This window comes from Palaemon carinicauda, chromosome 17 (assembly GCF_036898095.1).
Source record: "Palaemon carinicauda isolate YSFRI2023 chromosome 17, ASM3689809v2, whole genome shotgun sequence".
NCBI classification, from domain to species: Eukaryota; Metazoa; Arthropoda; class Malacostraca; order Decapoda; family Palaemonidae; genus Palaemon; species Palaemon carinicauda.
The window spans coordinates 61,726,316-61,737,320 of record NC_090741.1 but is presented as its reverse complement, the minus strand read 5'-3'; the positions used below and the strand labels follow the sequence as shown (position 1 = coordinate 61,737,320).

Here is an 11,005-nt window from a genome sequence, read left to right as displayed (position 1 = left end):
GTAAAGCGAGTTAAAGACTTCTTGATGTTAACTTTACTTAATCATACTCTTCAACCTTTCTATTTCACCATAATATTGCGTAAAGCAAGCTAAAGACTTCTAGTTGTTAACTTTACTTAATCGTACTGTTCAACCTTTCTATTTCACCATAATATTGCGTAAAGCGAGTTGCAGACTTCTTGATGTTAACTTTACTTAATCATACTCTTCAACCTTTCTACTTAACCATAATACTGCGTAAAGCGAGTTAAAGACTTCTTGATATCAACTTCACTTAATCGTACTCTTCAACCTTTCTATTTCCCCCTAATATCGTGTAAAGCGAGTTGAAGACTTTTTGATGTAAGCTTCACTTAATCGTAATCTTCAACCTATCAAATTCACCATAATATTGCGTAAAGCGAGTTGAAGACTTCTTGATGTCAACTTTACTCAATTATACTCTTCAATCTTTCTATTTCACCATAATATTGCGTAAAGCGAGTTAAAGACTTCTTGATGTTAACTTTACTCAATCGTACTATTCAACCTTTCTATTCCACCATAATATTGGGTAAAGCGAGTTAAAGACTTCTTGATGTCAACTTCACTTAATCGTACTCTTAAATCTTTCTAATTCACCATAATATTGCGTAAAGCGAGTTAAAGACTTCTTGATGTCAACTTTACTTAATCATACTTTTCAACCTTTCTATTTCACGACAATATTGCGTAAAGCGAGTTAAAGACTTCTTGATGTCAACTTCACTTAATCGTACTCTTCAACCTTTCTAATTCACCATAATATTGCGTACGGCGAGTTAAAGACTTCTTGATGTTAACTTTATTTAATCATACTCTTCAACCTTTCTATTTCACCATAAAATTACCTAAAGCGAGTTAAAGACTTTTTGATGTGAACTTTACTTAATCGTACTCTTCAACCTTTCTATTTCACAGGCAGGAGCCAGCACGTGGAAGACGCACTTCCTAAGGATGAATGGATACACTAAACCCATAGAGAATCCACACACGGAATGGGCCCACAGATTGGTGAGAGCTAGGTGAGCGACAGTCAGTACCCTTAGGGTACATAATATAATACTTTGCCATTTTCTACAAATATGTACTAAGTAGCTCTTCTAGAAGGATACTGCAAAATCAAAGCATTGTTCCCTAGTCTTGGGTAGTGCCATAGCCTCTGTACCATGGCCTTCCATTGTCTTGGATTAGATTTCTCTTGCCTAAGGGTACACTCGGCCATGCTATTCTATCATATTTTTCTTCATCTTTTTTTTTTTAAGTTTTTATAGTTTACATTTGAAAGATATTTAATGTTGTTACTATTCTTTAAATGATTTTTTTTTTATTGTTTATAGCTTCTCTTGTAGTTTGTCTATGTCCTCGTTTCCTTTCCTCACTGTGCTATTTTTCCTTGTTGAAGCTCTTGGGCTTATAGCATCTTGCTTTTCCAACTAGGGTTATAGCTTAGCTTATAATAATAATAATAATAATAATAATAATAATAATAATAATGAAAAGTAGAGGGGAAAGATAAACATAATATCTCCAGTACTTTTTGTTGACTTCCAGGCAAGTCTTACAACGTCAACAAGTCGCCGAAGTACTGAATTCGCCGTCAATCACCAGATTTATCTCTGTCCGCCACCCAATAAGCCGTATGATCTCCGCCTACAACAACAAGTTTGACTACGGACGGGTTCATGTGCCCAGTAGGGGCTTGGGTGGGACGTAAGTTCCTTGATTTATAGACTGATTTAATGTTGTATACTGATGGTATTACCCTGGGTGACTTATAATAAAGTATGCTTGAGATTTATCTTAATAGATGGGTAACGTGATGCTAGTTGATTTGTTATGATTGACAGAATATTTCAGTCTATTGTAACATCTTTGGCTATTATTATTTGTTTCAGCAATTTAATGGGGCATGGTCTAAATTATAAATTTTTTCGACATGCACTACACTGAACTAAATGGAAAAAACTCACAACACACACACACACACAAACACACACACACACACACACATATATATATATATATATATATATATATATATATATATATATATATATATATATATATATATATATATATATATATATATATATATATATATATATATATACATTCACGCCGTCCTTAGACATTGTTAGTCCACTGCAGGACAAGGCCTCAGAAGCCATATCCCTCCACACACGTCTGTTTATGGTCTTTCTATGACAGTCTATCCACACAAAATTTTCCTACCTCATTAATCCATTGCCTTCACTTTCTTGCCCTGCTTCGTTAGCAAACTTTAGGGACCACTTCTGTTATTCTTAATGTCAATCTATTGGTTGTCATCCTCATTATATGTCCTCCCCATGTCCATTTCTTTTTCTTACATATTGTTAGAACATCCTCTACTTTAGTTTGTTCTCGTGTCCATGTTCTTTTACTGGCTCTTAGTGTCATTCCCATCATTAGTTTTTCTACAGTTTTTTCAGCTGTTACAAGCTAATGTTCTAAGGCTGCAGTAACGCTCCAAGTTTCTGATGCATAAATCAATACCGGTACGACCATATGACTAAATAGTTTTCTTTTTAGAGAAAGTGGCATTTTAATTTTCATAATATCATTTTGTTTACCAAAGGATCTACATACCATGCTTGTCCTTTTTTTAATTTCGGTCTCGTGTCCCGGGGAAACACTTACTGTCTGTCCTAAGTATGTATATTCATTAACAATCACTAGAGGTGTGTCCATATGTCTTGTTTGATGTCACTGCATTTTCAATGTACGTCATCTTAGTTTTACTCATATTCATTTTCAATCCTACACTTCTGCTTTCTCTATTCAAGTCTTCTATCATCTTTTGTAATTCCTCCCATGATTCACTAAATAGAACTACTATGTCATCTGTAAGACTTAAGTCTTTTAGTTTGTTTATTGTTTTGGAAAGTTCTGCCAATTCTATTTCATCTCTCTTGGATTTTACCTTCATTTCCAATCTTTTCTTCATTATGTTTTTGGTCTTCTGATAGCTTTCCTTGATCTTGTTTAGGAACTTTTTCTCCAATCTCTAGTGATGATTCCAATACAAATTTTGGTAATTAACTGGTCATTTCTTCTTTACTTGCTTCCATTTCATCATTTGGCTGAACAAAACGATTAATCACCTCGTTTGCACTGATGACCTTATTGAGGAGCCAATCAAGTAAATACATAAATACATAAGAGGTTTAAATGGTAGGAATGACCTCTATGAATTTATGTGAAGAAAGCCTACTACAAAACAATTTTTCTTCTCCCTACTTACCATAATTCACAATGTCAATAAAAAAAAATATTTAATTTACAAATAGAGTTAATCAAGATTAAGTCTATTCAAACACTTTTATTTAGAGTAAATTCCTTATGTTCGAACTGGCATAACTTCCATTAGGAAGTTTCATTTTTATAAGGCTATTTTACATATGATTGTTATCCTTCACACCTTGATGACAAAATTGATAATAAATTTCTTTATGATATTTTTCAGCCTGAATGTAAATGTCCTGATGTTCCCAAATAACTAGTCACTGTATGTATCATTGCCATATGAAAAACATACCGAGCTTACCACAGCCCTCAGCACTCCGTATCCATATGTCAATTTTAAGTTTATATTAAAAAAAAACACTTTGAATATTGGCAGACTTTTCAGGTTCAAAGACACCCTCCCGGAGTCGATGTGGTCCTTCGGTGTTTACTAGTATACTTGTCTAAAATGTAATTTTGGGAACTATAAACAAAAATTATATCATCAATTTCTAATGTAAAAATAATTTCGTATTTGGCGTAGCCCTGATGATGGGAATGGAATCTCGAATATATATATGAACATATATCACAAGCACACGTGATTTTAATTAATGTAAATATCACCCACGAATGGCAATTAATACCGAATTCTATCTTGGGAATATATATCCACTTGGAATTCATTTTATGGTAACAGATTCTGGTCGGGTGGGGATTCGAACCACCACCTGTGCGGCTGGAAACCATGCTGGCAGGGACCTTACCGACTGAGCTATCAAGAGAGACTAAAAGTTTATGACAAGTCCCCCTTCTTATTCCTGTCGAATTCAGGAATCTGTTCATAGACTTGAAATAAACCCATCTCCACCATGATAGCTGAATCGTGAGCTTGCAGGAATAGGAAGGGGGACTTGTCATAAACTTTTAGTCTCTCTTGATAGCTCAGTCGGTAAGGTCCCTGCCAGCATGGTTTCCAGCCGTACAGGTGGTGGTTCGAATCCCCACCCGGCCAGAAGCTGTTACCATAAAATGAATTCCAAGTGGATATATATTCCCAAGATAGAATTCGGTATTAAATGCCATTCGTGGGTGATATTTACATATATATATATATATATATATATATATATATATATATATATATATATATATATATATATATATATATATATATATATATATACACACAACGATGTCACCTGTGGTAGGTTGACAGTCCCGGTGGATTGGAGAGAGAGGAATTCCAAAATCAAGCCCAAAAACTTGCTTAGAACTGGATGGTTAACAAACCCCTAATATCTTTAAAAATGAAACGCATATACAGAACAAGGTCAAAAGAATATAAAAGGTCAAATCCCCACTCAATGCTGATGCAGGTGAGCAGGGCTTATGACCAAACCACACCAATATCGTCCTAGTAGTGACGTCATTGTTAGGAACAGCTCTCTCTCTCTCTCTCTCTTTCTCTCTTTCATTTTGTCAGTCCATTATATATATCTCAACTGCCTGTGTCTTTGAGGGTTATGGGCACAGGAGTTGAGTAATTTGACTTTAGTTTCCCACTTTATGACATAGGAAACCGCAGATATATTACTTGAACACCTGCTAGACCAATACAGTCCACTACTTATTGTCTTTATCATCAATGCTATCAAAATGAAAGTACAGCCTTATTTGAAGAACAGCCAATTCAAATCCAAAACTTCTCTCCCTCAGGTCTCAATTCATAAAATATATCATGGAGATGGAAGGCACCGAATTTCATGAGGATCAGCCAGTGATGGTCACCTTCCGCCAGTTCATCAACTTGATTCTCTACCAAAAGGTTATTTTCTTGAGATAATGTTTTAGCTTTTCAGCTTTTAATTACCTAATACTTATTCTGCGAGCTAACATCTACATCTAAATACTTTTTCTGGCTTTGAATGCATAGAATAAGTATGCACGCATAAACGTAGCAAGTACAATGTTCCTTTTGAAATGTTTGTCTATATGCTGTATAGTCATGTCTTCAGAGAGAGAGAGAGAGAGAGAGAGAGAGAGAGAGAGAGAGAGAGAGAGAGAGAGAGAGAATTACCTTAATTCAGAAGATGTGGAAAAGGTCTAAAATGAGAGAACAGATTTCAATTTTAATTCCATTTCATAAGTCAAATACCCTAGCTAGGGTCAGAAATTAAAGGCTACGCATTAAATAGATTCAAGTGACTATATAAATCTTCCATTATGCTTAGCAGTCTGTGGCTGGGTATTATCAATCACAAACTACCTGTGACAGGTCGTGTGACCAGCAGTCCGCAAACTTTTATTAGCTAAAATCCGACTAGTCGTAGACACAGTCGGCTAACTATAGTTAGCTAAAATTGGATAAGTTGAGGACACAGAGAAGTATAATGAGCTGGAATAATATTAGTCTTGGACAGTCAGCAATCTATAACGAGCTAGAACGCAACTAGGCATGGACACAGTCGACATACTATAATTCGCTAGAATGAGACTAGTTGTGGACGCAGTTAGCGAACTATAATTAGCTAGAATGTAACTAGTTTTGGACAGTTGGGGAACTATTATGAGGTAGAATGTGACTAGCCGTGGACACAGTTGGTAAACTATAATAAGCTAGTATGCAATTAATCATGGACAGTTGACAAACTATAATGAGCTAGAATGCAACAAGTCATGGATGCCGTCGTTGAACTATTATGAGGTAGAATGTGACAGGTTGTGGACACATATGGTAAACTATAATGAGCTAGAATGCAAATAGTCGTGGATAGTCAGCTAAATATAATGATCTAGAATGTGACTAGTCGTGGACACAGTCAGCAAACTATAATGAGCTAGAACGTGACTAGTCGTGGACACTGTTGACGTACTATAATTTGTTAGAATGAGACTAGTTGTGGACACAGTTGGAGAACTATAATTAGCTGGAATGCAAATAGTCGTGGACACAATCAACGTACTACAATTAGCTAGAATGCGACTAGTTGTGGACACAGTTGGAGAATTATAATGAGCTAGAACGTGACTAGTCGTGGACACAGTCGTTGTACTATAATTAGCTAGAATGCATCTAGTTGTGGACACATTGGGCGAACTATAATGAGCTAGAATGCTGCTAGTCGTAGACACCGTCAGTAAACTATAATGAGCTAGGATGCAGCTTAGTCATAAACACAGATGGCTAACCATAATAAGATCGAATGCTAATAGTCTTGGACAGTTAGCGAACTATCATTAGCTAGAATGTAACTAGTTGTAGACACAGTTGGCGAACTATAGTTAGATAAAAAAAGTGACCACTTGTGGGCACAATGTGCTAATTAGGTATTCCATGTCTACCTTTGTGACCATATTGTGCTGCTAGTCAGAGAGCAGATCCGGGACAAAACACCATCAGATGACCATTGGCGATAATTCAGCTCCATACGATTCTACAGCGATGCGAACTCCTGTGCGACCTAAGCAAATTCCATTTCTTTTAATTTCGAGCTCTCCTGGAAAAGGGCCTAGATGAAGCCAATAACCAATTAGTCTTAAAATTTCAAAATATTCTTTAAATTTGTATTCCTATCACCTCTTACATGACCAAGGTCTTAAATATTAAGTGTTCCTAATTGCCTCAATAACTTCTTACAGACAAAAGGACTTAAAAAAATCAACAATCACTGGAGACCTCAGTACCACCTGTGCTATGCCTGTTCTGTCCCCTACGACTACATAATCAAGCAGGAGACGTTTGATGAGGATCTCCAGTACCTGACTGACAAGCTAAATATAACCGAGGTCAAGGTCAGCCTCAAATCAAACAGCTTCGCCAAATCGAACAAGACCTACGAAGATCACTTCAGAGATATACCCAAGGACCTAATCAAGAAAATCTTGAATTTTTACAGGCTTGATTTTCTCCTCTTTGGTTATAAGGTGCCAAAGTTCTTCAAAAATCTCTTGTCACCTCAGAGATAGTGGTCAAATGTACAGTAGTTTCATAGTTTCAACATGGGGATTAAATATGATTTTTGATGATGTAAAAATATATTGAAACCTGCGTTTATGTGATCAAATGTGATTTTGGATTTTGTGAATTTTATCTAAACACAATGGCAGATGTATTTAGAAAATGAAATATATTTCAAGACAGCAAAGATTGTGATATAATAGTTGTCAATATACTTGAAAATAACTAACGAGTGTATTAAAAGACAGAAATTTATATAACTAAAACATGAATTTACTGAAACGGTAATCAAATGAGTAATTGTACTTGAAGATATGTATCAAGTTTACCTAAAGAAAATAATGATCTGCATTTTGAAATTCAAAGATAGTGATCATGAGTATTCAAATAGAATAGTCACGAATTTGTAAATGGGTACAAATACTGACAATAGTAAAATTTATCTAAAAGGTAGTCAAGTATATTTATTTTTGCCTATCTTCAGATTTTACTTCTATCTATGTCTCCTCTCAGTCCTGTCGTTGCCCTTCCTTTCTCCAACAGCAAGTCATGATTTTCCCATCTGAACTCCTTTATCTCCTCTCAGTCCTCTTGTAGGCCTTCCATTCCCCTGGGGCAAGTCACGATTTTCCCTTCTGAACTCCTTTATCTCCTCTCAGTCCTCTCGTAGGCCTTCCATTCCCCTGGGGCAAGTCAAGATTTTCCCTTCTGAACTCCTTTATCTCCTCTCAGTCCTCTCGTAGGCCTTCCATTCCCCTGGGGCAAGTCACGATTTTCCCTTCTGAACTCCTTTATCTCCTCTCACTCATCTCGTAGGCCTTCCATTCCCCTGGGGCAAGTCACGATTTTCCCTTCTGAACTCCTTTATCTCCTCTCAGTCCTCTCGTAGGCCTTCCGTTCTCCAGCGGCAAGTCATGATTTTCCCTTCTGAACTCCTTTATCTCCTCTCAGTCCTCTCGTAGGCCTTCCATTCCCCTGGGGCAAGTCACGATTTTCCCTTCTGAACTCCTTTATCTCCTCTCAGTCCTCTCGTAGGCCTTCCATTCCCCTGGGGCAAGTCACGATTTTCCCTTCTGAACTCCTTTATCTCCTCTCAGTCCTCTCGTAGGAATTATATTCCGGAGCGGCAAGTCATGATTTTCCCTTCTGATCTCCTTTATCTCCTCTCAGTCCTCTCGTAAGCCTTCCATTCCCCAGCGGCAAGTCACGATTTTCCCTTCTGAACTCCTTTATCTCCTCTCAGTCCTCTCGTAAGCCTTCCATTCCCCTGGGGCAAGTCACGATTTTCCCTTCTGAACTCCTTTATCTCCTCTCAGTCCTCTCGTAGGCCTTCCATTCCCCTGGGGCAAGTCACGATTTTCCCTTCTGAACTCCTTTATCTCCTCTCAGTCCTCTCGTAGGCCTTCGATTCTCCAGCGACAAGGAAAGGCACGATTTTCCCTTCTGAACTCCTTTATCTCCTCTCAGTCCTCTCATAGCCCTTCCATTCTCCAGCGACAAGGAAAGGCACGATTTTCCCTTCTGAACTCCTTTATCTCCTCTCAGTCCTCTCGTAGCCTTTCCATTCTCCAGCGGCAAGGCAAGATTTTCCCTTCTGAACTCCTTTATCTCCTCTCAATCCTCTCGTAGACCTTTCTTTCTCCAGCGGCAAGTCATGATTTTCCCTTCTGAACTCCTTTATCTCCTCTCAGTCCTCTCGTAGCCCTTCCTTTCTCCAGCGGCAAGTCATGATTTTCCCTTCTGAACTCCTTATATCTCCTCTCAGTCCTCTCGTAGGCCTTCCATTCTCCAGCGGCAAGTCATGATTTTCCCTTCTGAACTCCTTTATCTCCTCTCAGTCCTCTAGTAGGCCTTCCATTCTCCAGCGGCAAGTCATGATTTTCCCTTCTGAACTCCTTTACCTCCTCTCAGTCCTCTCGTAGGCCTTCCATTCTCCAGAGGCAAGTCATGATTTTCCCTTCTGAACTCCTTCATCTCCTCTCAGTCCTCTCGTAGCCCTTCCTTTCTCCAGAGGCAAGTCATGATTTTCCCTTCTGAACTCCTTATATCTCCTCTCAGTCCTCTCGTAGGCCTTCCATTCTCCAGCAGCAAGTCATGATTTTCCCTTCTGAACTCCTTTATCTCCTCTCAGTCCTCTCGTAGCCCTTCCTTTCTCCAGCGGCAAGTCATGATTTTCCCTTCTGAACTCCTTATATCTCCTCTCAGTCCTCTCGTAGGCCTTCCATTCTCCAGCGGCAAGTCATGATTTTCCCTTCTGAACTCCTTTATCTCCTCTCAGTCCTCTAGTAGGCCTTCCATTCTCCAGCGGCAAGTCATGATTTTCCCTTCTGAACTCCTTTACCTCCTCTCAGTCCTCTCGTAGGCCTTCCATTCTCCAGAGGCAAGTCATGATTTTCCCTTCTGAACTCCTTCATCTCCTCTCAGTCCTCTCGTAGCCCTTCCTTTCTCCAGAGGCAAGTCATGATTTTCCCTTCTGAACTCCTTATATCTCCTCTCAGTCCTCTCGTAGGCCTTCCATTCTCCAGCAGCAAGTCATGATTTTCCCTTCTGAACTCCTTTATCTCCTCTCAGTCCTCTAGTAGCCCTTCCTTTCTCCAGCGGCAAGGCAAGGCAAGATTTTCCCTTCTGAACTCCTTTATCTCCTCTCAGTCCTCTCGTAGGCCTTCCATTCTCCAGCGGCAAGTCATGATTTTCCCTTCAGAAATCCTTTATCTCCTCTCAGTCCTCTAGTAGGTCTTCCATTCTCCAGCGGCAAGTCATGATTTTCCCTTCTGAACTCCTTTACCTCCTCTCAGTCCTCTCGTAGGCCTTCCATTCTCCAGAGGCAAGTCATGATTTTCCCTTCTGAACTCCTTCATCTCCTCTCAGTCCTCTCGTAGCCCTTCCTTTCTCCAGAGGCAAGTCATGATTTTCCCTTCTGAACTCCTTCATCTCCTCTCAGTCCTCTCGTAGGCCTTCCATTCTCCAGCAGCAAGTCATGATTTTCCCTTCTGAACTCCTTTATATACTCTCAGTCCTCTCGTAGGCCTTCCCTTCTCCAGCAGCAAGTCATGATTTTCCCTTCTGAACTCCTTTATCTCCTCTCAGTCCTCTCGTAGCCCTTCCTTTCTCCAGCGGCAAGGCAAGGCAAGATTTTCCCTTATGAACTCCTTTATCTCCTCTCAGTCCTCTTGTAGGCCTTCCATTCTCCAGCAGCAAGTCCAAAATTTCCCTTATGAACTCCTTTATCTCATCTCAGTCCTCTCGTAGGCCTTCCATTCTCCAGCAGCAAGTCATGATTTTCCCTTCTGAACTCCTTTATCTACTCTCAGTCCTCTCGTAGCCCTTCCATTCTCCAGAAGCAAGTCATGATTTTCCCTTCTGAACTCCTTTATCTCCTCTCAGTCCTCTCGTAGCCCTTCCTTTCTCCAGCGGCAAGGCAAGGCAAGATTTTCCCTTCTGAACTCCTTTATCTCCTCTCAGTCCTCTTGTAGGTCTTCCATTCTCCAGTAGCAAGTCATGATTTTCCCTTCTGAACTCATTTATCTCCTCTCAGTCCTCTCGTAGGCCTTCCATTCTCCAGCAGCAAGTCATGATTTTCCCTTCTGAACTCATTTATCTCCTCTCAGTCCTCTCGTAGGCCTTCCATTCTCCAGTAGCAAGTCATGATTTTCCCTTCTGAACTCCTTTATCTCCTCTCAGTCCTTTCGTAGGCCTTTCATTCTCCAGCAGCAGGTCATGATTTTCCTTTCTGAACTCCTTTATCTCCTCTCAGTCCTC

General features: G+C 39.3%; 1 protein-coding gene across 1 annotated transcript; it reads left to right on the top strand.

Annotated features, from left to right (window-relative positions):
* Positions 1-943: 943 nt before the first annotated feature.
* Positions 944-7,646, top strand: LOC137656107 (carbohydrate sulfotransferase 11-like). The gene is made up of 4 exons (XM_068390283.1): positions 944-1,043; positions 1,573-1,731; positions 5,005-5,113; positions 6,928-7,646. The coding sequence occupies exons 1-4, from the start codon at positions 976-978 to the stop codon at positions 7,252-7,254; spliced, it is 663 nt and encodes a 220-aa protein (XP_068246384.1). The 5' UTR covers positions 944-975; the 3' UTR covers positions 7,255-7,646.
* The last annotated feature ends 3,359 nt before the right edge of the window (positions 7,647-11,005 follow it).

What these genes read in the sequence shown, in the direction of transcription:
- LOC137656107 (XM_068390283.1), top strand. Translation starts at nt 976, where the DNA reads ATGAATGGATACACTAAACCCATAGAGAATCCACACACGGAATGGGCC. An exon ending in AGTAGGGGCTTGGGTGGGAC is followed by an intron (nt 1,732 to 5,004) that starts GTAAGTTCCTTG and finishes TCTCTCCCTCAG; the next exon opens with GTCTCAATTCATAAAATATA. An exon ending in ACTTGATTCTCTACCAAAAG is followed by an intron (nt 5,114 to 6,927) that starts GTTATTTTCTTG and finishes AACTTCTTACAG; the next exon opens with ACAAAAGGACTTAAAAAAAT.